The sequence below is a fragment of the Podarcis erhardii genome, assembly GCF_964252035.2.
Source record: "Podarcis erhardii genome assembly, chromosome: 13".
Classification (NCBI taxonomy): domain Eukaryota; kingdom Metazoa; phylum Chordata; class Lepidosauria; order Squamata; family Lacertidae; genus Podarcis; species Podarcis erhardii.
The window spans coordinates 25,870,307-25,895,600 of NC_138502.1; the positions used below are offsets into that span (position 1 = coordinate 25,870,307).

Consider the following 25,294-nt stretch of genomic DNA (forward strand, 5'->3'; position numbering starts at 1 on the left):
GTGTGGAATTCTGGTGGTAAGTGATGACTGGATGAGGATTTGAAAGGGAGTTTGAATGTGAGGCAGTTGAGAGTGAGTTGAGAGCAGTGGGTTCTGGAGGAGCTGGTTGGGCAACTAACTCTTCAGTTTAGGATCAGTAGTCTAGTCATCATTTTTGTAATAAAGCAGCATATAAGATAAAGAGAATCTGAGACCATAAGCTCAGGTACACACGTCATCCTACAATCATTTAGTGAATCATTCATACAATCTCCTTTAGTGAGGGTGCAGTACCTAGGATCTGGACCAAACATTGATTTTTTTCCCCTGCTCTTTTTATAGGTTCATAGGTTTATGTTCTGGTTCTAATGATGTAATAGGGGTGGGGGCTCTTTAAATACTGGGGGCTGCCACACACTCCTTTTCTTCTTTAAAAAAATAATAATTTCCCCTCGTTTTCAAAAGCACATGCATTGTCTCTTTCTTCAGGTTCTTCAGTTACATTTGTTGTGAGACATTGGTGTTATATACAGCATAGTGGTACCTCGGTTTAAGAACAGTCCGGTTTAAGAACGATTTGGTTCACAAACTCCGCAAAACTGGAAATAGTGTATTGGTTTGAGAACTTTACCTCAGTCTAAGAATGGAATCTGAACGGTGGAAGGGCACCAGTGGCGGAAGGCCTTGTTAGGAAAAGTGCACCTTGGTTTAAGAACGGACTTCTGGAACAGATTAAGTTTGTAAACTGAGGTACCACTGTATAGGGTTGGGAAGAAAAGAGGGGATGCCTGATTACCATCTTCCAAAGCAACTATTCTATTCCGAACTTTAAAATGGCAAGCGTAATTTTGGTGGTCAACAAGAGAGGTTCAAATACTCTCTGAGGCAAATAAAAAAAAATGTAGTATAAACACCGACAACTGGGCAACACTGGCCTGCAAGCGCTTCAATTGGAGAACAGCCTTTGCCAAAGGTGTCATGGGCTTTGAAGATGCTCAAACTCAGAACGCAGGGGAGAAACGCGCTAAGAGGAAGGCACGCTTGGCAAACCCTCACCGTGAGCAACTCCCGCCCGGAAACCTATATTCCCACTGTGGAAGGGTGTGTGGATCCAGAACTGGCCTCCACAGTCACTTACGGACTCACTGTTAAAACCGTGTTCATGGAAGGCAATCTTACTGGCTACGAGTGATCGCCAAAGAAGTACGTGCTACTCAGTGAAAGAAAAAAAACTTTTGATATGCTCCGAGGCACAGTGCTTCACTTGCTCTAGAGCTGCATTTTGATATTTAAAATACACCTTGGCCCACGTTAAAGCTTAATCTGACGACACAGAGTCCAAACTGCTTAACACTAAAGGTAACTTTTAGAAACGAGCTCGGCCTCTTCCCAACCGTCTTGTTTACGTCCGTGTGGGGAGAAACACGCTTTCCCCCTCTGACAGAGAACGGACACGAGCCGCGGAAGCTTGGCGCCTGCGCGCTAAAGACAAACGAGGTTATTTTAACAAGCGGCCAAAAAACGTTGACGATCCCCTCCTTGCCTAAAACGAGAACAGGCGCTCTACTACGCTGACGTTGTCTCCCTGCCCACAAAAGGGCAAACTCTTCGTTTCCTTGACTACGCAACCGCCTAGGGCTTTCGCCCACTCAGCCCCCGCTTACGTAGTAGAAGAGCGCCGCATTATGGCGACCGGGCGGGGGCTGAGTGGGCGAAAGCTCTAGGCGCTTGCGTAGTCAAGGAAACGAAGCATTTGCCCTTTTGTGGGCAGGGAGAGAACGCGCTATTGCGCAGGTGCAATGAAGAAGGGCGGGGGCTGGGCGGCTCGTCATCTTTGAGGCGGCCAGTTCGAATGCAGAGTTCGGTGAGCGGAGGTGCGGGCCTGGATGCTGGACTTCCCTCTCTCGCTGCATCCCTGCGTCGTCCTTGTTTCTTCACACCGTATTAACCCTGGAGTTTTGGTTCTTCTGTCTCCACGATGGTAATAGAGGGGCAGGAGGGACTGGGGTGGAGGGCAGTCCAGAGGGAGGACAAATGCCTTATAAACACATAGCCACAGCCCATGCAGCAGGACTGTAGCCCATGACGTTGTAGCCCATAATAAGGGGGTTGGCCTGTAAAGTGCCACAGGACTCTCTTGTGTTTGCTGCAGCAGACTGACGAGGCTATTACACTCCCCTCAAACCCCGGGAAACATTGTTTTTAACACAATGCAAGATATAGTAATAAAAAACGTTAAAGTTATCAGGCAGTCTTTTGAATATCTCAAAACTCTTCCTTGTGGGTGGAAGATGGTCAGGTTAAAAAAAGGGGCAAGCCTGTTATGTATTTATTTGTTTAGAATGCTTGGATTCTCCTTTTTTCAGCCGAAAGAGACACTTAAAGTGGTGTACCAAAACAACAACAAACCCCCAAACCCCACTCAGACTTGTGCTGGAACAAAAACTGCATGTAGCTAGAATAATTCAGGTAGTATAAGTTCAGGTAGTATAGAATAATTTTTTTAAGTTATTATTTCTCCCCTTCACCCAACAGGCCTGTGGTCTACAGAAGCTATTTGCTGTGGAGGCAGACTTTGAAGATGAGGTAAGAGAATATTTGTGAATCCCGGTGTGGTGGAGAGGGCAAAGGTTTCTACTTATTGGCCGAAGTGTACTTTGGACAACTTCAGATGGACATGTGACTTTGGATGGAAGAACTCTGTTGTCCAAATGGCAAACAAAAGATACCCTTAAGCCCTCATGGGCTCTCAGGCTCACAATGTTCATGTAGTACAAAGCTGAGGGATGGCACCTCATGACAAGCATTCTGTTTCTCTGTTCTTGGTAGGATTTTCTGTCAGCTGTGAATGATGTGGAGAAGCAAGCCCTGGATCCACCTAGAGATAGCTCAAGATGTCTTAGACCCCTCTCAACTGGGTTGAGAGCCCCCAGCACCACCATTCCGGTCTCTGAGGGGCCAAGGGTGACCATGTCCCCAGTCTTGCAGGTGCAAAACTGCTCCAGGCTAAGGTTTGGAGAAGGTAATGTCAAAAGCAACCAGAAGACTCCTCTGGCGACCAGCTTCACAGTTCAGAAGGACCTGGCACCCACTGCAACTGAATGTAAATCGAGGGGCACTTCAGACACAAGGTTCAGGTTTGTGAAGCAGCCTCCAGCTAAGCTCCCCACTGGGGGTGCCCCCTGCAATGAGGAAATTGACAACGAGCTTGTATTGGCTGCGTGCATGGATCTGGAAGAGTCTGATACACAGTCGTATCCGGGGTCCTTCAGGTCCAACTGTATGTCCTGGGAGCAAATGCGAGATAATAGTGTAGCAACAGCGAAGAAACCACGAGTGGTTGATTCGTTGGCATTGACTGACTCTTTTGGGTCAGAGACCTCAAAGTTGGAAAAGACTTGGAAACAACCCATGGTAGAGGTCATCAGCCATCTCCAGCCGGCAGAGACTTCTCCAAAGTTGCCTTTGAGGCCTCCTGCCGTGGACGCTTCCTTGTCTCAGTCTCGCCTAGGGTTAAGTAGCAGCACATGTGCCCTTTCAAACTCCAGCTGCCAGGTGCTCAGGCCTTTCCAGGCATCTCTGCAAAAACCCACTGCTGCATCCAACAGCCCATGCTTGCCTCTGGTTAGACCCTGCTCTTCTTTTCAGTCAGCAAGTACCCCAACAAGGCCGCACAAACCATGGATGCCCAATCAGAGCTGCTCTGTGTCCAGAACGGCCAATTCTGGTGCTCAGCTGCTTTCTGCATATGGTCCCCCAGCAACCTCTATGGAGACTTCACCTGCCAACCCTAAAGTTCCCGGAAACCTCCAGTCACCTGTGGTCACCAATCACCTTGTCCGTTTGGTCACAGCAGCCAACAAGATGCCAGAGCCACTTACCCAATTTCCTTTGCGGGCTAAGACGCGGCGCTTCCCAGGACCTGCTGGCATTCTGCCACATCAAGTAAGAGGACCAGCATGATAATAGGGCAATCTTTATGCTGGGGATGGGGAGTGTATGGCTGTCTAGATAGTAACTATAGCTACCTTTGGCTCTAACCATTGGCCATGTTGCCTGGGGCTGAGGGGAGGTGCAGTTCAGCAGCATCTGGAGAGTCACAGGTTAGCCACCCCTGCTGTATGTACAAAGGAGTGAGGATGCTTTGGAACCCGTACTTTTCCATGTATAAGACTAGGTTTTTTACTCTAAAATAGTGTTTAAACCACAGAGCCTAGGGCTTGCCGATCAGAAGGTCGGCTGTTCGAATCCCCGCTACGGGGTGAGCTCCTGTTGCTCGGTCCCTGTTCCTTCCAAGCTAGCCGTTCGAAAGCATATCAAAGTACAAGTAGATAAATAGGTACCGCTCCAACAGTAAATAGCGTTTCCGTGCGCTGCTTTGGTTCACCAGAAGCAGCTTTGTCATGCTGGCCACATGACCTGGAAGCTGTACGCCGGCTCCCTCGGCCAGTAAAGCGAGTTGAACGCCGCAACCCCAGAGACATTTGCGACTGGACCTAACGGCTAGGGTTCCCTTTACCTTTACCGTAATGTTTTTAAACAGGGGTCTTCTTATACATGGGGGTCATCTTCCCCCATTTTCATAAATTTGAGTCCCCCAAAATAGGGGGCGTGTTATACACGGGGATGTGTTATACACAGAAAAATACGGTATATGTGTGCTGTGAAATATTATTATCTTATTTCCTCCACTCCATCCACACTTGTATGTCACAAAAGGGGCATAAAAGCTGCCATCCTCCCTAAGTTTTCTCTGCTCCAAAATGGCTGCTATATGGTTGTCCTAGTGATGGAGATTACTAATTGCCTCCTTATATGGATACACTGAATGCTTCTTGGGGTGCCTGCAGGTGAAATAACTTTTGCTCTGCTTTGCTGATAAAATGCTCTGTGGGGGCTTAGAAAAACAATGCTAATGAAATTAATAATATAGAAAAATGATAAAATATTAATTGTTATTATTGAAACCTCAGTTAATTATTTTTTGATGAAATATTCCGCAACCAAAATCACTAAAAAGTGACCTCTGACTGGGGCTGAAGGGAAATTGAATATAGAAAGAAAACTGGTACATTTTCTCCTGATTTGGGACATGGCTTTGACTCAGGGAGGACAGGAAGTCAAGCTAATAATTTTAGTCTATGCCAATATTTTCGATAAGTAGTATGTATGTATGTATAAATAAATAAATAATACCCAGACCATCTGGCTGGGTTTCCCCAGCCACTCTGGGCGGCTCTCAACAGAATATTAAAAACATGATAAAATATCAAACATTAAAAACTTCTCTAAACAGGGCTGCCTTCAGATATCTCCTAAAAGTCAGGTAGTTGTTTATTTCCTTGACATCTGATGGGAGAGCGTTCCACAGGGCGGGCACCACTACCAAGAAAGCCCTCTGCCTGGTTCCCTGTAACCTCACTTCTCGCAGTGAGGGAGCCGCCAGAAGGCCCTCAGTGCTGGACCTGTGTCCAGGTAGAACGATGGGGGTGGCGACGCTGGGCCGAGGTCGTTTAAGGCTTTAAGGTGTTTAGGTAGGGTTGTGTAACTGCCTTGGGAGCACAGAATTGGGCCCAGACTACCACATTCAGCACTCTGAGAATCTCAGCTTTCATTTTTTAAATGCAGCTGGGTGGGAGGGAGGGATCTACCTACCTTTGGATATCTTACTTTAAGGTGAGTCCATAACTCTGGCAAGAATTTGTGTTCATTAGATTTTCTTCCTTTCCTTGTTCCCTAAAAAAGCCTGATGGGAAAAACTTAGAAGAGATTCTCATTACAACTCCACAAACACCAACTCATGGGGCTCTAGCGAAGCTGAGGACGGAGGTAATTCTTGGTTCTACTCTTCCCTTTATTAATAGAAGAAGTCACGCTGCAGAGGGGGATTGGAAATTCTGCATTGCCTCTGAGAACCCAGCTGTGATGCTAAGTGCACAATTACAAACCCTGTTTGGTGTCTTTTCATTTAATGGGATATGAATTTCATTGGAACCAAACTTCATGGGAATGGGAGATTTAGCCCCTGCCTTTTGCAGTCCTGATGCCAATAAAGAGTTCCTTACTGTGTAACTACTGTATTAATGGTGATGGTTGCTCCCATTGGTGCCACAGGGCGTTGCTAGCCAAGCTTGGGGGGGAGTAACTTTTATCAGGCTCAAGCACAGGAAGGGAACGGTTAAACCTCACCCCTCCATACACTGTAGTCCTAGTAAAAATTGGTGCCCTGTACTGGCTATTAATTTTTTTTAACCCCAGCTCTGAAGCAGCTTTGCAGAATGACCTTTACAGGAGAAAACTGCAAGTTTCCATCCCTTCTTTGTATTTCAAAAAAGAAAAACTAACTCATCTTGAAATCTTTAGTCTAGTACTTCCAAGCATCACTTGGTTATTCTTATTGTACAGATAAGGTCAATTTTAAGGATGATGAATTGCAGAAACTCACCTCATGAGCCAGAGCAGTCCTGGAAAAACATTTAACAAGCCCTGTCAGGGAAGGGTTCAGGTAGTGTTAAAAGATGCCTCTGGGCATGTACTGAGTAACTGAAACCAGCCCTTGTATGTCTTCGACTACAGCAAATTTTTCATAGGTCCAGTCGTGGAGACACTTTCTTGTTCTGCTTCAATAGAGATGTTTCTTCTAACTATTCTTTTATATGTTTTAATGTGTGTGAGAGAGGGTAAGGTGGCGAGGAGGAGATTCTCGAGTGAGCAAAGGAAGGAGCATAAGCAATATGGCATGCACCCAGTAGAGCAAAACAGGTCCCATGGATAATGTTGTCTCCAAATGACTAAGTGCTTTACCCGAAGGTAAGGTGAAAAGTCAGTTTTAAACTGGAATTGTGTCTGTGACTCTAGGAGATGCCTCCTTCCCAGCAGCCAATAGAAGACGAATTTGGAAGAGGCCCTTGGGCTGCCATGAAAACGGAGCTGGGATTGGACGAGAGAGATCCTTCCTGCTTCCTTAGGACATACAGCGTCGTTATGGTGCTTCGTAAGGTAAAGGCTGAGTTTGGTTTTGCAGGTGGGGAAATTCCACTTCACTTGAAGAAGAATCTCTTCGTGAAGTGCCAGTGCCAAAGATGATAAAATGGTTGGGCCTAGAAGCAAGGAGGTATTGCAGTATTACTGGAGCCATGGATAACCTTATCAGTAATCTGGATGGGATATATACTGTGGTCCATCTGCAAGGGTACAGTATACATATAAACATATTTTCTAAAGAACATACAGAAGTTCCTCCATAACACTTTGAAAGTGTTGGTGACTAGTATTCACTCTAAATCCAGCTCAGGGAAGGCCAACATCTGCTCCACACAGCAGGGAATAACTGTCCACACCTCTGGTAGGACCGCTTGCACCAGGTTTGCATGCACTGGTGAACGAAGGTGGGGTGGGGTGGGGCAATCCGCCCCGGGTGCCATCGGGGGGGGGGTGCCATCATGGCTACCCCCAGGATGCTCGCTGCACACGCCCCGGGACGTGCACTGCTTGCCGCTCACCCCCCGACACGCACCATGCCCCCGGATGTACGCCAGTGCCGGAGCAGGTAGCTTCGCCACTACATGAGGCCTAGTCTGGTAAGAAGGTAAACATGGGTGGCTAGGCAACTCCCACATGCCTCTCCCTCCTGCCTCTTCCTGCCGCGCATCAAGCGATAAGTGAGGTGTGGGCGGTTGCTTGATGTTCAGCTGTCGTCCTCTCCACCAACCTCGAGCCATCAGGAAGCGAGCTACGAGGCCTCTTTGGCCAGCTGTCCTTTCACTGTGTGTCACTGTACAACAAAGGGCAGGAAGAAAGCTATATTAGAAGGCCTCTTCCATATCCTTCGCTGCTCTGGCAATCAGGCACCTTTTCTCAAATCTCAAAAGTTAATACAATCCTGATTCAGATTTGCCACCCTGACTTCCCACAAATAGTTTGTTTCCCTTGCTCATTCTCTTTCATGCAGGCAGCCCTGAAGCAGCTCCCAAAGAACAAGGTTCCTAACATGGCCGTGATGATTAAGTCGGTAATGCAGACCAACGTTGACGCGGGCGCCGTGTTCAAAGACCCTACTGGTAAGGATGAAAAGAGTTCAGTGTCGTGACTTACTTCTTCTGCATGCATTATTGGTGGGGCGTTTCTGCTTTGCCTGTGGTGTCTGGGCAAACCTTGTTTGTTAATGACCACCGTCTGACTCATTTCTGGGTGTTTGAATTGACTCTGACTAAATTTGGTACAGTCCTTTAGGCACATTGTGCTACTGGGAATTGTTGCACGGGCTTCCACTAGCCTAACAATGGAGCTTGTATATAGCCCTGAGCAAATCTGTGTGTTTTGCTGACCCCTTGTGTTGATGGTGAAGGATGGAGAGGGAGAGTGCTGTCTTTTCAGTAGATTGAGGGAAAGGGACCGGATAGTTGTGACATGGGGTTTTCAAAAAAAAAAAAAAAAAAAACTTCTTTGGAGCCAGCAAAGAATTGGACAAATGTTTCAAATTCTTAAGTAAAATGTTTTAGGTGCCTAAACAAAATTTGTGAATAGGTATTGGGAGGGAGAATTTCCTAGACAGGCTGGCTTCTCAAGCCAGAAGTGAAGCAAGAAGAAAGGCAATGGCTGGAGGGAGTTAGTTTTCAATGGACTGCTCAAATATTAATTAAGCTTTTTTCCCTTTGCTATTGGAAATACGTATGTAAAACATATTTGCATGGACAATAACAAAAAAAGAAGACTGGGTAAAAAGCAACTTGCACCGAACAAAAACACAAACAAAACAAAAAAATACAAACACAATTTAATCCTTGGCATTTCCAGTTACAATTTATATTGGCAGTAGTCTTTTTGTTCATTTTTCAGCTTTGACTCCCAGTGGTGCCCTCTGGCTCTCCAGATGTTGCTGAACTCCCACTCCCATCATACCTAACCATTGGCCATGCCGGCTGGGGCTGATGGGAGATGTAGTTCAGCAACATCTGGAGGGACAAAGGTTCCTCACCCGGTTTAAATCCAACATCTGCCAGGGAACAAGCAGTCCAGCAAATATTGAGGCAAGTTCTCAGTTGAGCTAGTCCCACAAATGCACCTGGAGGTTCAAGACTGACATTTTGGCACCAATTTTTTGTGGGCATAGTTTGAAACCTTGGTGCTCTATGCTACCAGGTAATACTAACAGGGCATTTAAAAAAAAGTAGGCCATTTGGGATGGTTTGCTTCTTAACTCTCATGCATAAACATTCACTGCAAGCCTCTCCAGTACAGTGGTGCCTAGCAAGACGAAAAGAATCCGTTCCGCGATTCTCTTTGTCTAGCGGTTTTTTCGTCTTGCGAAGCAAGCCCATTGACAGCTTAGCGGATTAGCGCTATTAGCGGTCTAGTGGCTTTTAGCGATCAGCTGTTAAGCGGCTTATCAGCGGAACAGCTGATAAGCGGTTTAGCGGCTTAGGAAAGGGGGGGAGCGGAAAAAACCGTGGGAACTCGCAAGATTTTTTCGTCTTGCGAAGCAACCCCAAAGAGAAATTCGTTTAGCGAAGCGCCTCCAAAATGGAAAACCCTTTCGTCTAGCGGGTTTTCCGTCTTGCGAGGCGTTCGTCTTGCGGGGCACCACTGTATAGTTTGTTTTAGTTGCCAATCCCTACACAGCCACATTCTTGACTTCCTAGGATATGTTTTCATTTGACCATCACAAGGAATAAACAGGCAACACTGAAGTTGTCCTTAGAAGTCCTAAGCCTAGGTGGAGCTGATATGTGCATTTGCCTGGGACCAATTGTTCTTTGCTCCAGGTCACTGGCAAATTATGTGGCTGGTGTTGAGTGCTTGGGACCCTTCCTTCGCTGGGCTCTCCCTCCCATCTCTGTGTTCCTGTATAAAGGGCAGTGAGAGCTATTGGTGTGTGACGCTCATGTGTTTCCTCTTTGACTTCACTGTATATTTAGTGCTCCCTCCTGTACCTGATTGGTTTGGCCTTCTGTCATGCAGGAGAAATGCAGGGCACAATACATCGCCTGTTGCTGGAGGAGAAACAAAGTGAATTTAAGGCTGGTTCAGTGCTTCTGCTAAAGCAGGTACTAGAAAACAAGAAATCAAGGGCTGGGTGAGCTTTCATTTCCATGCAAAAAAATTATAACAAATAACTGGTATTTAAGACCTTCTGCTACAGGGGATCCAGAGACATTTTTGAGTGATAGTTCTGCTTGTTTGTGCCCCTGCTGGTGCAGTTATCACCTCCAGATTAATGCAAGTTAACAAAAACAAGTTACCCCTTCTAGCTTTGTGTCAAATAGATGCAACCAATGTCAGTTGAAAGCAGAACTGACAAGTCAGGAACCATCTACCAAAGATTGTCCATTGGATGGTGGAATGTTCCTCCTTCTACTCCCAGAGAGCTTTCTTTACTATTATCTGGGTGCTCTAAATGAGGTCCATGAGAATATTTAGAAAGGTGTCTTAGAATTCTTTGCTCTAGAGACTCACTTAGTCCATCTTACTTCTGGAGATTGTATGCGTCACTTTTATTCAAACCTCTTGCATTCAGATGAGCTGGTCCAGGACACCAATTAAATAGTATTATCTCCCTCCTTGTTTTTAGAAGTTGGGTTGTATATTTCATTATTTGGTTGTGAACTACCCCTTCCCAGCGATGAAACATCTGCCCCTCTATTGTTGTATTTTTATTATTATTATTATTATTTAAAGTATAGTCAATTGTGCCGTGTACCATAGGCAGTATTGATACCTACCTTGGGTTTCACAGGTGGGTGTGTTCTCCCCATCCTATCGCAACCACTACCTCAATGTGACACCCAGTAATTTGGTGAAGATATATCCTCCGGGATTCAGCAATGAGAAGACCCCTCAGTTATGCCAAGAGATTGAGGGAGGAATGCAGATGGAGCCAACACAGGTAAGGAGCAGGCTCTCCTTGGCACAATTGCTAGGATATAGGAGAGGCTGTGTGTACTCTGGATACTTTAAAAAAAAAGTGTATGGAGGCACTTGTTCTTAATTACTGGGATGCTGTATTTCATTAAGATTAGCAGCCATATGCGATGTATTAACTGTTAAAATGTGGGGGCAGGGTGGGGTGGGACTGACCCTGCATAGGTCCTTTCCTCTTCCCACACTTAGCAAATTCTGCATCCTAATTAACTTGGAAAAATTGCCTAAATTCCTATTTTCTTTAGTTTACATAGGTGAGTTTTGAAGTGTTTCCACTGCTCTAGTGCCGATTTCTCTCTCTCTCTCTCTCTCTTTCTCTCTCTCTCTCTCTCTCTCTTTTAAAACTTTGTCAGCAAATTCTGTAAAATGGGAATAGCAGCCGCTAAGGTAAAATGCATGAGGAAATGCTTGAATGTTAACAAAACGTTCAAGGTGAAAGGGGGGGGGAAGCAACAAGAGAGCTCCCTCTTCTCAAACACGCCGTGCTCAGGTCTGTGCAAAGTCAGGATGGATATGGAGAATGAGGAAGCAGCCATTGCTGCCTTGGTTAGTTCCTATGCAGTTAAGGGCCTGCTCCATGAGAGGAAATTGGAGGACACTGAGAAACCAGTCTTCTATCAGGTCAGACCACTAGTAATGTAGATCAGACTTAACTACTCTACAGTGACAGGAACTGGCTCCCCAGGGTTGCAGAGACAAATCTTGCCCTGCCTGAAGATCCCCGGGATTGGACCTGAAGCCCTTTTTTTACATTTAAAGTATATGCACTGCCACTGAGTTACACCACTCAAGGGAATTGGCTTGAGTGAGTGAGATAGACAAGGGATTCCACTACACCCATCAGTAGATGATTGATCTGTTCCAGTTGTAATCACTGTTCATAGAATCATAGAGCTGGAAGAGACCCCAAGGGTTAGCTAGTCGCACCCCTGCAGTGCATACTTCTACGCCAGTGTGGTGTAGTGGTTAAGAGCGGTAGTCTTGTAATCTGAGGAACCGGGTTCGCATCTCCGCTCCTCCACATGCAGCTGCTGGGTGACCTTGGGCCAGTCACACTTCTTTGAAGTCTCTCAGCCCCACTCACCTCACAGAGTGTTTGTTGTGGGGGAGGAAGGGAAAGGAGAATGTTAGCCGCTTTGAGACTCCTGAAGGGGAGTGAAAGGTGGGATATCAAATCCAAACTCTTCTTCTTCTCATTCTCTTCCCAAATCACATCTCCCTTCTGAAGATTAGGCCGTGTGCGATCACATGGAGAAGTCATACTACTTCACTAGTAGAGCACATGATCTTTTACTGAGAATATCTCTGGCTGAGCCTCTTCCTATACTAGCATCTCAAGTACCAAACGCCATGCTAGATCTCACCTGCTTCAGACCTCGGAGAGCTTTAACTCAGGTGTGGGCAACCTTTGGCCCTCCAGACGTTGTGATCTGCAACTCCCATCATTCCTGTCCATTGGCTGTTGAGAATTGCAGTTCAGCAACATCCCAAGGTCCAAAGGTTCCCTACACCTGTTTTAACTGAGCAGTGCAGACCAGGGTTAGGGTGGTCCTTGAGATGATGTTAGACTCCCAACTCTTACAGGGCTGTACTAGATTTGTTGGTGTCCTGATAACAAGGCAGCTCCATTTATCCTTTCCTGTAATTGATATCGGGAGCCAGTTATGATATGGGACCGTGGCTTGGTGATAAAAGTATGAAGGATGCTAAACTCAAACATTCTCTGCAGCCTCTTGGAACCTTGCAAGTGCAGGCTGCGCCAGAATTCCAGCAGGATCCTCCCACCAACGCCCCCATTGCCATGACTACAACAGACAACAGGAACAAAGGAGGTCATGAGATGGATGAGGACCGCCGCCAGCGCATATCGGCATTGGATAAAGGGTCATCATTGATATCAATTCCAGGGGTCTCTGAAGCAGGCAAATCAGTTTTGCACTTTCCATCCGCAAAGGCTGAAACAACTGATTTGGGTAAATAGAACTCTTAAGTAGCAATGGACTAATAATGCCTTTTTGTCTCTCTTTTCCCAATGCCACCTCCAGAACAAGGAAAATAGGAAGTGTGGACTGCATCAGGGATGGGGAACCTGTGGCTCTCCATTTGTTGTTGGGTTCCCTTCAGTTCCAGCCAGCGTGGCCAATGATCAGGAAAAATAACCAGCAAAATGGACTACAGAAAAGTCCTACTGAGCCAAATGCAGCTTACAGGACTACATGTTGCCAACCTCCCTGCCACTCCCCAAGCACTTAATGACTCTCAGATCAGCAGATGGCATGCAGAGCCCTGTGTGTGACCATTCAGTGGCCACACATGGACCACTGCATCCCACCCGCTGATTTCAGAGTGTGCTGCAAAAGTGGATATGTTGTTCAAGGATAGAATAAGGTATTTGGCATGCCGGGGGCTGAAATTACCTTTTGAAAAACGGGCACGCTAGCCCTCCTTGTCTGGGGAGAGCTTTGATAAACAGCATCTGGCAGCAGCTTCAAAAGCAGAGAGAGATCGACCAGGGCTGTTTGTGCTGCCAAGGGGTGAAGCTGCATGCCTCTGTGCTGCTCCTTTGCCCTTCCTGTGCCAGTGTGGTGTAGTGGTTAAGAGCGGTAGACTCATAATCTGGTGAACCAGGTTCGCGTCCCTGCTCCTCCACATGCAGCTGCTGGGTGACCTTGGGCTAGTCACACTTCTCTGAAGTCTCTCAGCCCCACTCACCTCACAGAGTGTTCGTTGTGAGGGAGGAAGGGAAAGGAGAATGTTAGCCGCTTTGAGACTCCTTCGGGTAGTGATAAAGCGGGATATCAAATCCAAACTCTTCTTCCTCATGACTACTGCTGTCTACCTGCATTCCTGCCCACTCACCCCGGTTCCTTCCCAGAAAATTCCAAATACTTTGGGAAACCTGAAACATAGAAGCAGGTCAAATGTATGAATCACAGGTGTAAAGTAGAAAATGTTTGGCCATGGAAAGAGGCGCTTCCTAGGATATTCACAGCTGAGTAGGAACATAAGCATGTTGGGCCTCGGCTAAAACAACGGGGCTACTGGGCTATATTTGCTTAGAATGCAGGTTGGCAGAGACACTGCATAGATGGGGCCATATCATCTGAACCCGTGATAATTCTACCCACCCTGGCACTGTTTGCTTTATATATATAATGACAATAATTGATCCCCACCCTACCCCAAAAAAGTGGGGATGGTGCAGAGATTATCAGAATATGAATTCCTCACTGGTTGTGAAATGTTGTATTTGCACTCTGTGTCTGAAGCATAGATTGGACTAAGCCCTGACCAGAGCCTTGCTCACTGAGTCTAAATGAGTCTGCAATATTTTCTTTCCTCTCCCTTTATTCCCAAGGGCACAGCTTTCCCATGGGCTGAAGAGAATGGGGCAGCCCCTGATCTTTGGAGAATCTCATGTGCAAATAGGAACCATGCATGGGGCGTTGGGGTGATTTAGTTCCTGTTTTGCAGCCTGAATAACTTTCCATGCTTCTTATGCAGATGACCTGGACCAGCTTCTCGGAGAACTACCTGATGACTTTTTCTCCAACTTTGATGCCCAAAGCAATCTATGATAGCTCACTGATGCTCAAATAAGAGGACCTGCTGTCATAGAACCATGGCTATTGTCCTGAGCCCTGCACAGACTTTTTTGCCCAGTGAGGCTGACTCCCTTGCACATATCTTTGAGATTTTTGCCTTCAGCATCTTTATCAACATTGGTTGCAATTGGAGGAAAGACGCTCCTTCTGTAATTGGACAGAAACTGGAGCCCCAGCAGGAACAGCATTGGACATTAAGCTCCTACTGCTTCTAATTTTACTGCAGCCTGCCATTTGTTCAAAGGCACAGCCTTCCAAGCAACAAGATATCTGGCAGTACACGCCCAGCATCACACCTTATTCCAGACCTACTTCTGCCTGCGCGGCACTTTGCCTGGTTGTTTAAACCAGCCAGAACGGTCGTTTAGCACGTTAAGCAGCTGTAGATCCCTTCCAATTTGAAACACTATCTCTCCTGATGCCTGCTTTGGTACTCTGTCACAAACCACGTCAAGGGCAACATGTGAATAATCTTGTAAATAACCTTGTAAATAATCTTATGCGGATGAAAGCGGTTAGCAAAATGTGTGAAGTTGACTTTTGCCGATAGAACCTTGCGAAAAAGATGTTTGTGAAAGGAAGGTCTTGAGCGTGTTGTATCTTTTTATTTAATTCTTACCTTTTATTCCTTTGCAATTGACATTTTGATTGTGGGTTTTAAAGGGAATGTGTGCATAATATGTTTTATACATATGAACTTAGAGATCTGGCTCCAGAAAGGCAAGTAACCTCTGCCAGATAGCTCATGCCAATTTGAACTCTGGATGTCGTAGCAGCCATTCCTAGTACTGAGGCATTTATATGCGCGTGCTGGTTACTTCACACAATCAGGGATGGGGAGTCTGTGATCCTCCAGTTGTTGGACTCCACTTCCCATCTGCCCCAGCCCGCTTGGCAAATGGTCATTGATTGGCTAATGGATGGAAGCTCTTGGACTGGAGGACCACAAGCCTCCCATCCCCGCTACCTCTCAATTTTCAGAGTTGGCGCCGTATACCCATTGCCTGATTGCACTTCTCTACATATTGAAGTGAGGAGCATCCCCTGTTCATACAGAGCTTCCTGGATACATACAATCACCTCCATATACTACATGGATAATGTGGGTCTGAGATATTGAAGCTGGATAAACCCAGCTTTTCTTGTTTGTCTCCTTGGGAAATTTAGAGCAAAACAGAATGCTGGCAATAAAGAACCAGAAACAGCAAAAATAGAATGTCTTTTTCTTCCCATAAAGTGCTGCAGTCAATGCTGTGGTAGTTTGACCAGTTGTGTCAATGTATGTGATCAAATTTCATAAATTTATTCAAATGACAAAAACTGGTGCGTTGGAACTGGTTGTCCACATGCACTTTTCGGAGATGGTCTCATAAGTGTATAACAAGAAATGTGTGTCATTGCTACTGTCATCCCCTGCAATATTAAGTGTTTAACTATGCTTATAGAACTATAATACGGTGGCATGCAGAGAACAACTCACTCTCGGATTGGTTAGAGGGGAAAAATACAGCTCCTGGAGCCTTTTTTTCAAACAGATATTTCAGTTAATCACAAATAAAAAGGGGGAAACCTCTGTGCATAAAATAACACGTACAGATCGGGAAATGATACAATGGAAGAAGAAAAAATGTACACTACTGTTTGCGCACAAGCTTCAAGAAAAGCTGACTGAATGTCACCCTATTTATTTTTATTTAAAAGACTTAAGATACTGCTAATGATTGTGAATATCAAAAGTGGTGTAAAAAAGATTAAAATGGTGCCATAAATAATAAACGTAAAAAGAATACAGTACAGCAAAGTGGTTTCTAACTGCTACATCGAAGGCTTTGGTAAACAGGAACATCTTTAGCCAAATGCCAGAAAGAAAGCAGGCGGCAACCATCTCTGACTCTTGGCAAGTCTCCTGGGGACAGGACATTGTCCTCTTTGTGCTCATGTTGGTACCCAGCCAACTCAAACTGGGATAAGGTTTGCAAATCATTAGACCAGTGTTATGGGGCGAGTTCTAGCATTCAAATGCCATATGCTCAGCTGTCCCCATTATACACATCAGAATCTTCATAGGTGGTGGTAGAGGTTCCAAATAGGCCAGTGCTGGATTTAGGGCGGTGAGGGCAATTCCCATACACGGTGCCGAGCCGAAGGGGGCGCAAAATTGAGAAGATCCATAATTCAGAAGATCTGTTTGGGGGCACCAAATTATCAAAGACTGCCTCTGAATTGGCAAGCAGACAGACACTTAAAATCAGGATAGGGAGCTTGTGGCCCTCCAGATTCTAACCAGCATCAGCTAGCATAACCAATGGTTAGAGGTGGGAGTTTTAAACAATAAAAGCTGGATTGCACAGCTAAAGGAAGCAACAAGGAATGAGAGCCGTAATGGATGGGCAATGAAATTCAGTGAAGTGGCAACATTACTTTCCTATGATATAAGCAGAAGGCAGGTGGCAATTTGTAAAACAAATCCTTGGATAGCTGACTTGTCATGTCTTTGGCAGCATCTACATTACACATTTAAAGCAGTATCATACCACTTTAAACAGCTGTAAAAAGGTAAAGGACCCCTGACAGTTAAGTCCAGTTGCGAATGACTCTAGGGTTGCGGCCATCATCTCGCTTTACTGGCCGAGGGAGCCGGCATTTGTCCGCAGACAGTTTTTCTGGGTCATGTGGCCAGCATGACTAAGCTGCTTCTGGCGAAACCAGAGCAGTGCACGGAAATGCCGTTTACCTTCCCGCTGGAGTGGTACCTATTTATCTACTTGCACTTTTGACGTGCTTTCGAACTGCTAGGTTGGCAGGAGCAGGGACCAAGGAATGGGAGCTCACCCCATTGCGGGGATTCGAACCGCCAACCTGATCGGCAAGCCCTAGGCTCAGTGGTTTCAACCACAGATGGTAGAATCCCCCTTTCCAGTATGTGCTCTGAATTCCCCCCTCCCATATTAATATTTATTTTTCAGACAGCAGACTTTGCTTACAAGATAAATTGGGGGGCTAGGGAGGAAGGCTTAAATACTTAAAACTTGGTGATTGCTATCCTCATTTTGTTCCTTTATCACTGTACTCTTCTCAACTTTCTTCTAATTGCTTTCTTCTAATTGCACGGAGATCCAGAAAGGAAAATTGACACTGCAGAGAGACTGAGAGTATTTTTGCTGTCATGATGACTATTCCTTTCTATTTATAGATACAGCAAAGCTTGAGTGTTCGTCCAATAAACAGATGTGCCCACTGGTGACACCGCGTCGTAACCATACCTTTTAAAATTGCAGCTGGGAGCAGGTGCTCCTTTCCTAAGCAGCTTTCAGGTTGGGGGTGGATGAATTAGGCCTGCGTGGAGAAACTTTGGCTGCCTTCTCTCGCGTGCAAGAATGTCGAAGGAAACTTTCACATTCACTTCTTCCACTCTTCGCTCCCTGCGTCTGCAGCGAGAAATGCTGGAATGGGAAGACCGGCGGAGGGCTGCGTCTCGCCAGTCTGTGAGTCGGAGGTACCAGCCTAGTTTGGGGAGCCTCTCTGCACTCCCCAAACTTGCCCGACGCCCACAGTATTGCCGGGATCCTGCTGTTCACAATGCCCTGTACACAGGAGACCTGCCAAGAGTCCGGAGCATTTTTAAGGATGAATCTACTGCCAACTTGATTGTGGAGACCCTCAGTGAGGAGCTGGTGTGGTCTGCCGAAATGGGTAAGAAGGGGTTGTCCATAGTGGAAAGAAGATCACTTGGATTGGTCACTGGCCTTTTAGATTTTGACTCAGTTCTGTGGGGGTGGGAGACTTTTCCAGGCTTGGGTTATGGCAGGACGACAAGTTGGAGCACAGGAATTTTGGTCCCACTGGGGGAAAATTCAGCATTGCAGGGTCTGTTTTTAGGATTTCTTTTTAGCTTAGAAGGGTGTGGGGAGAGAATTTAGAAAAAGGAACATGATAGAGGCATATGAAAAGAATAATCTGCATGCACTCACTGTCCTGAAAACAGTTTCACTGCCCTTTAAATGCCCAGTAATTAAAAAAAAAAAAGGAAAAGTGAATAGCCAGAAATTTAGTTGTAATCACAAAAATGTGGCCACTTCAGTAAAAGTGGTTAGTTTGGAATCCCCTTATGAAAAGAGGTATTCTTTGTAAGCAGAGCCTTCTGTCACATTGCTTTTATTGCAACATAGGTATTTTGACATGGAACCAGTAGCAACTTTGGCAGAAAATGTTTGCTATTTTCTCTCTGCCGTCAACAAGTTGCGACACTTTTAAGAGCAATAGCCTTGAACTTCCTCAGACTTCCTCAGAGGCCCACGTTAATCCACAACCTGCAACACATTGCCCAGATTTAAGTAGTTTCAGGGCAAACAGCAGTATTATTCCATGCTCACTCGCTTGCATGGAATTTCTGATCACTAACGGTTACCCAGGCTAGTGCTTAAATTCAAGAGCTGGTCTACCATGAGGCTATTGCTTTGGGAAAGCTCCCCAGCGGAGAACGATGGAGAAAGTCGTACTGTGCTGTTTGCTCCCATCACCAGAGAATCGTGGAATTCTGTGCTTCTAAATATTTATTAAGGTATTTGTTTTGCTCATTGGCTATCATGGCTGATAGTTCTATCGTCAGATTTTGTGGCAGCCTAATTATGCGCTGTGGGAAGGATTTTCTGTTTGTTTGCCCTGAACCTATTGCAAATCCATTTAAATGGCAGTATTAACCTGCCGCTTCTCAGTTTTTGATCCTCCTGCCCAATAATCTTCTTCTGCAGGGCTGTGGGTGCTGACCCCCCAGAAGAAGCACACTTCTCCATTGTGCATCACAGCGGCCAGAGGTTACCAGGACTGTGTGAAGCACCTGCTTCTACAAGGGGCCGAGGTTGATGCTGTCGTTGGAGGGAAAGCCGCCATTCACGAAAGCTGTGCCAACCACCGCGCAGAATGCACCCGCCTGCTCCTGAGCTACAGCGCAAACCCCAACCTTCTTTCGGAGGACGGACTGGCCCCTCTGCATCTCTGCACCACTCAGGAGTCTTTGCCGTATGTCTGGGAAATTGGGAAGGGGTGTAGGTTTGTGGATTGAAGTGTTGCAGCAATAAGGCGACAGCAGAATAGCGGCAAAGTAATTAGCCAAATAGGACTAACGATTAGCCTCTATTAAACTAACAATTAGCCTTCTGGTGGACTTGGCAGGGGGCTCCTTAATTCAATTGCAAAAGTGCCTTTCTCCCATGCTAAATTAAATGTAGATTGTACTACCTCAATACGTTATGCAAAGCATGTTGTTAAATATTACAATCTGTGGGCAATTCAGATTCTGAAGCAAGAACCACCGAGTTTAATCTTGTTTCGCATAATTGCTTTTGTTTACTCTGTTCCCTACTGTTTTCTGGTCCTGCTAGTCATGGGGGTGGAGAGCATCTTTGCAGGGCAGTGGAACCCCAATCACTGGCACCCTTCTCCAGCTGCGCTTCCTGAGAAAGCTGGATTCTTCTGTGAATGAAAAGTGTCCAGTTGAGCCAGGGTGAATGTAGCCAATGAACACACCAGGGTGGAAAGCCATGGCAGAAGGCACAGATTAGGTTAATACCCAACTCTCCACAACTCTGAAGAGTGCACAACACATATTTATACAGTCCCGGTACATTGTTACACGTGAAGGACGCGTGATCATGTGCTTCAACAGAATACCTTGCATTCAGTCTTCCTGTTGGTCTTGGAGTTCGATTCCCAGAGTCTTGTCACTCTCCCAGACATTATTGACACTACCAGGAAATTTCCAACCACAAGGTCTGTTGCAAGTGGACAACTTGACTTTTGCTTCTAAAAGCACCTTGTGGACAGCTAAATGGGTCATGCTAAGTAGGCCATATTGTTTGCAAGCATATCTAACTGGGGGGGGGGAGAAGCCATTGTTATGGACACACTTAGGCCAAAAGGGTCTCTCTAGCCCAGTGTTTCCCAACCTTGTGCCTCCAGCTGTTTTTGGACTACAATTCCCATCATCCCTTGCCACTGGTCTTGCTAGTCAGGGGTGATGGGAGTTGTAGTTCAAAAACAGCTGGAGGCACAAGGTTGGGAAACACTGCTCTAGCCCCTTCACTTCCAGCTGCAGGGTCATGTCCTATATGGGTCCTGATTCTTTTAAAACAAAAAAACAACAGAGTAGCAGAAGACTGTGGTCACTGCTGCTTCCCCAGATAAATATTGTGCAAAATTCCTGCACCCACCCATGGGTTGGATCGTGTGATGGTTGCCAAATTCCCCACAGCTACTCCTTGTGCTTTCCAGATGTGCCCAGCTGCTCCTGGAGTACGGAGCTCTGGTGAACCAGAATACAAGAGACCACCGTGCTTCCCCATTGCACGTGGCTGCAAAACACGGCCTGGACGACCACGCGAAGCTCTACCTCTGCTATGGAGCAAAGGTTGCCCACAGAAACCGAGAGGGAGAGACAGCCCTCAACGCAGCCTGCGCCAGTGCAGACAGGCCTGAGGAGGCTGGCCGCTACTACCGGGTGGTGAAGCGGCTGCTGGAAGGTGGGGCCGACGTCCGGATAGCTGGCCGGAAGAACCATACGCCCCTACACAACGCCTGCAGCAACTGCCACATCCGCATTGTGGAGCTTCTGCTGCAGCACGGGGCACAGGTCAACGTTAGAAACTGCGCCGGCTACACACCTGTGGATTGTGCCCTGCAAGCAGTGGAAGATTACCTGGAGGGGCAACCTGAGAGGCTTATAGCCACCTTGCTTGACCATGGTGCTGCTTCTATCAATCCCAAGGTAAGGGGCGCCACCTCTATAAGCTGCTGGCTGACCTTGGTATTGGGGAACCTTTTTGTACACTCAACCCAATAGGAGGAGAAAGCAGGGCTGGCCACACCATTAGGCAGCTTTGGGGTAGCAAAGAGGTGCTGGAGGGCAGAGTTGTTTGTAGGGTGTGGTCTGCCCTGCGCCCCTCAAGCTACCCTGTTGTCCTCTTGTATGATGGAGGACACTCTCTCCTATTGTCAGCGCAGTAGTAAATTTAACCTACCATTCAGTATGTGGAAAACAAAGTGGGTAGGAGTCATTTAGTCCTTGGTTAGGCAGCAACATGGTTTGGGTTGGTCCTAAGGCAGTGGGGAGGAGAACATTTGTCTGTGGCAGCCTTGGCCAACCTGGTGCCCTCCAGATGTTCTGGACTACAGTTCCGTAAGTCATGTCTGTAAATAGAAGGAAATGAATGATATGAGAGAATCAAGGCTTAGTGGGGCCTGAAGATGGAAGAAGGGGTCCCTGGGAGTAGGAGTGGAACCAGGGGTTGTGCAGGAGTCTGATGTCCCACCTCCTGGTTATTGGAAGTCATGCTCTGCAACCCCCACTTGTCTTTTTTCCTGAGATTTCCACCAGGTTTTGCCAGCATGTTCCTAAACAGTTTCCCACAGTCATATGTATTCTAAACATTTCTTTTAAAAATGTGTACTACAAGATACCCAGGATTACATATACTGTGCTTAATTATTTTACTGAGCCCTTGAAATCTTGGTCTCTGATATATGCACCCTCTTGGTCTTTTGGATTTCATCCTTTCAAGTTTATAAGAGCTAGAATGTGTCTGTCTTCTGCCTTCCTTTGCCAAGGAAAATTCCCTGGAAATACTCAGAAGTCCTAACTGGAATCTTTATGTTTTCTTTTCTTTTTCTTTCTTAATACTGAATTAAATTTATTTCTAGACACTGTGATAATACAGGAGTTCTGGCTGAAGACTTCCAAGGGATGTAGCATAGGAGATTGCTCTGATTTTATCTGTGCGGGATTGATAATTATATTATTTTATGTACCTTGCTTAAAGCAAGTTTTTCCATTAAGCAGTTTATATATATATATTTCTAAATAAATAACGGAATCTACCTCTTCTTTTCTTTCCAGTATGCTCACACATGTGTGTTTTCTCTCTCTCTCTCTCTCTCTCTCTCTCTCTCTCTCTCTCTCTCTCCTTGGTAATTTTGCCTTCAGATGCTAAAATTTTGTGCCTTGTCACCTCAGGCTATGGAAGTTGTTCTAAATTCCTATGACCGGATCCCACTCTGTGATTCTTGGGTGGATTCTGTGCCTCTTGAAGTGTGGCAGGTAAATTCCTCCAATCCAATGTAATGCAACACAAAAACAAACACATATACACACACTTATGCAATCACAAGGCTTGCTGTTTTGTTCTGCAAAATCTATTTATCTACTTGCACTGGCGTGCTTTTGAACTGCTAGGTAGACAGGAGCTGGGACAGAGCAACAGGAGCTCACCTCGTATGCCCTATAGGATAATATGATTTTGTATGGCATGCCTCCCTGGTTGCTTCTGCTACTACAGGGACAGGGAACCTGTGGCCCTCCAGATATTGTAGTTCCTATTGGCCTCAGCCAAGGCTCAGGGAGAAGAATGAGAGGATTATGTTTGTGGTGGTCAGTGGAGGCTGATGTGTCTTAAGACTCAGAAGGCAGAGAGGCAAACACAGAGGCGAATAACAGGCAGAGCCAACTAATTCTAGGTTTGCACCTATCTTCCTCGCTGCTGACTTCTATAGTGACAACACCAAAACTAAGGAGGAGGGAGTTGACTGCTAGGGTCACTTCGCTAGGCTGGTTGTAAGCAAGAAGGCAGGCTGGTGGGAAGTGCCTGAGGGCAGACTGCAGTTGGTGGGGCAGTACCAAATTCGCCTCCATGGACCAGCCTGGTGGTGTGGTGTGTGTGTGTGCGTTCAATGCCTCATTTTACTTTTCTTTGCATTTTGACAGGAGCACCAGGTGTTCTACAATTCAGCCATCCACCTGGTGAATCAGCCCCGCCCTCTGCAACATCTGGCCCGTTGTGCTGTGCGGAAGCAGCTGGGGCCGCAATGCCATCAGGGCATTGCTCAGTTGAAACTGCCATCTTCTCTGCAAGACTACCTGCATCTCCCACTGGAGGGCTATCTCCAGTGATGAGGAATGTACACACTGGCCTCAAGAAGATAGAAGTCAAAAATTTAGAATGACATACTTATTTTTCCAAATGGCCATTTCTCCAAATTTAAGAGGCTGCTCATTAAGCATGATTAATAAGGTTGTGGTGAAATGTAAAATTGTCTTGGAATGGTATATTCAGCAGCCATCTGCTCTCTCATCTTGAAGTAGTCAAGGATTACCCTAGAACCTGGGGCCTGAATGACCACGGGCACCTGACACTTTAAAACTAAATTATTTTAATTATATTTAAACACATTTATATTTATGTTTAGGTCTGAAAATGGCTGAAATTGCTCCACAATGTACTGTTAGGCCCCTTCACCATATAATCTTTGACTGCACTAATACTGATTAGTATTAAACTGATTATTTCCTTTATTTAGCTTGTGTCTGCTTTTATCAGTTTTATCTTATCAAAATGTTAGTCAAAGATGCCCCTTTGTATCTAGCAGTGTAACAAAATCTCTTGCTGCAATGTTCCAGCTCCTGCCCACAACACCATGTTGTAGACATCATTATTGTTATTAACCCGCCTATCTATTTATATAACCTGCCTCTTTTAATCAATTATTTTGTATTAAAATAAATTAAAGGCAGCTTTCACAGCAAACTTTTAAACAATAAAAAATACTGAATGACAATACAATCAAAAACAGAATAAAAATAAGAGAAGAGCCCATTTCTGAAGGGACAGGATACCCAAATCCTGTCTGTGAAATCACCCCAGGCTCAAAACTATCCAAAATTCCTTTTGTCTTCTAAAAACCCAAAACAGCTTTTCTCTGCTCTTCTCTGCTTTTCTCACAAGATGCTGTGGCAAGGGCAAACCGTTACTTTTTATCAGTACAAGAAGGCTTCAAAAAGCTAATGAATAGGCTCTGTTCAAAGCAGGCCTGAGAAACGAATCTTATCTCATTCGGTTGCAACATCTTGGGACATGCTGGACCGCTTTCATTCCCCTTTCCTGGGAAGGGTGCCAAGAGTCCAATAGTCCCAAGACAGCTTTCTGTTCATGCTCAGAGGAACTCATGGGCAGGACTCTGGAAGAAGGAGGAGAAAGGGGGAGGGAACTCGAAGGGGATATATACTCTGTGCACATGACTGTGAACTCGTGTATGTTTTTTTTGTGAGTTATCACACTTGCTCCTTCTACCAGTTCATGGATGGTAGAAATAAAGCTTTTTCTCTGAAACTATTCCTTGAGTGTCTGTTGACTCCCACTTCCCTTTCCTGAGCGCAATATTTTTCCCACCCGAGGGCAAAGCCTCATAAGGCTACATTTCAAAAGACAGTGCCACATAATACCCTGCTGGAAAAGCTCACCAGAAGGCACGCAGCGGTAAGACGCATGTGCCCTTCCTTGGGCAAAGTATTTTATTGAATACAATGAAAAGGAGATATATTGCTTCTGTAGCAGATGGAGGATACCTTGCTCTGGATACCAATATGACTTCGCTCAGTGGCTTAATGTAGATGTTAAGCAGTGAGAGGCGCAAAATGGAGCCATGTGGAACACCATAGCATAACTCCTGGAGGATTGTTGCCATCAACAATAGAAGTGGCCATCAACCTAGAAAGGGAACTGTTGCAACATGGTCTAGTGTGCATGCCCCCTGCCACTATGCCCTAATATTCATTCCAGGACGGTGGTTCCCAATTAGCTAAGTATTGCAGACCCCGTTTTTCAAAAGCCAAGCCATGAACCCCTTACTTTTGAAAATTTTGATATATCTATGGTGGTTTTTGTTGTGCAAATGGTGCCACAAACCGGTGTGTGTGTGTGTGTGTGTGTGTGGTGTTATGTGCACCCCTTGAGGTCCACGGA

The 25,294-nt window shown here is 45.8% G+C and overlaps 2 protein-coding genes and 1 long non-coding RNA gene across 7 annotated transcripts; 2 read left to right on the forward strand and 1 right to left on the reverse strand.

The window, feature by feature from the left end:
• Positions 1-1,686: 1,686 nt before the first annotated feature.
• On the forward strand, positions 1,687-14,646 carry HROB (homologous recombination factor with OB-fold). 3 transcript variants are annotated; one of them, XM_081836727.1, is made up of 10 exons: positions 1,687-1,843; positions 2,515-2,565; positions 2,809-3,924; positions 5,725-5,808; positions 6,838-6,978; positions 7,931-8,039; positions 9,940-10,025; positions 10,715-10,864; positions 12,629-12,872; positions 14,404-14,646. In XM_081836727.1, the coding sequence occupies exons 1-10, from the start codon at positions 1,832-1,834 to the stop codon at positions 14,475-14,477; spliced, it is 2,067 nt and encodes a 688-aa protein (XP_081692853.1). In that variant the 5' UTR covers positions 1,687-1,831; the 3' UTR covers positions 14,478-14,646. The 3 variants fall into 3 exon arrangements, with proteins under 3 accessions (XP_081692853.1, XP_081692855.1, XP_081692854.1); XM_081836729.1 differs by having other exon boundaries at positions 12,653-12,872; XM_081836728.1 differs by having other exon boundaries at positions 1,708-1,960.
• LOC309327574 lies at positions 7,071-22,457 on the reverse strand. Its single transcript, XR_014150575.1, has 3 exons — positions 21,521-22,457; positions 9,912-9,971; positions 7,071-7,753 (listed from the first exon to the last, which is right to left on the reverse strand). It is a non-coding gene; the product is annotated as an uncharacterized lncRNA (long non-coding RNA).
• Positions 17,751-23,847, forward strand: ASB16 (ankyrin repeat and SOCS box containing 16). Of its 3 annotated transcripts, none has more exons than XM_081836761.1 (5): positions 17,751-18,197; positions 19,256-19,523; positions 20,775-21,267; positions 22,513-22,596; positions 23,260-23,847. In XM_081836761.1, exons 1-5 carry the CDS (start codon positions 17,882-17,884, stop codon positions 23,443-23,445), a joined length of 1,347 nt encoding a protein of 448 aa, XP_081692887.1. In that variant the 5' UTR covers positions 17,751-17,881; the 3' UTR covers positions 23,446-23,847. The 3 variants fall into 3 exon arrangements, with proteins under 3 accessions (XP_081692887.1, XP_081692886.1, XP_081692888.1); XM_081836760.1 differs by having other exon boundaries at positions 17,753-18,197; positions 22,483-22,596; XM_081836762.1 differs by lacking the exon at positions 22,513-22,596 and having other exon boundaries at positions 17,753-18,197.
• Positions 23,848-25,294: the final 1,447 nt, after the last annotated feature.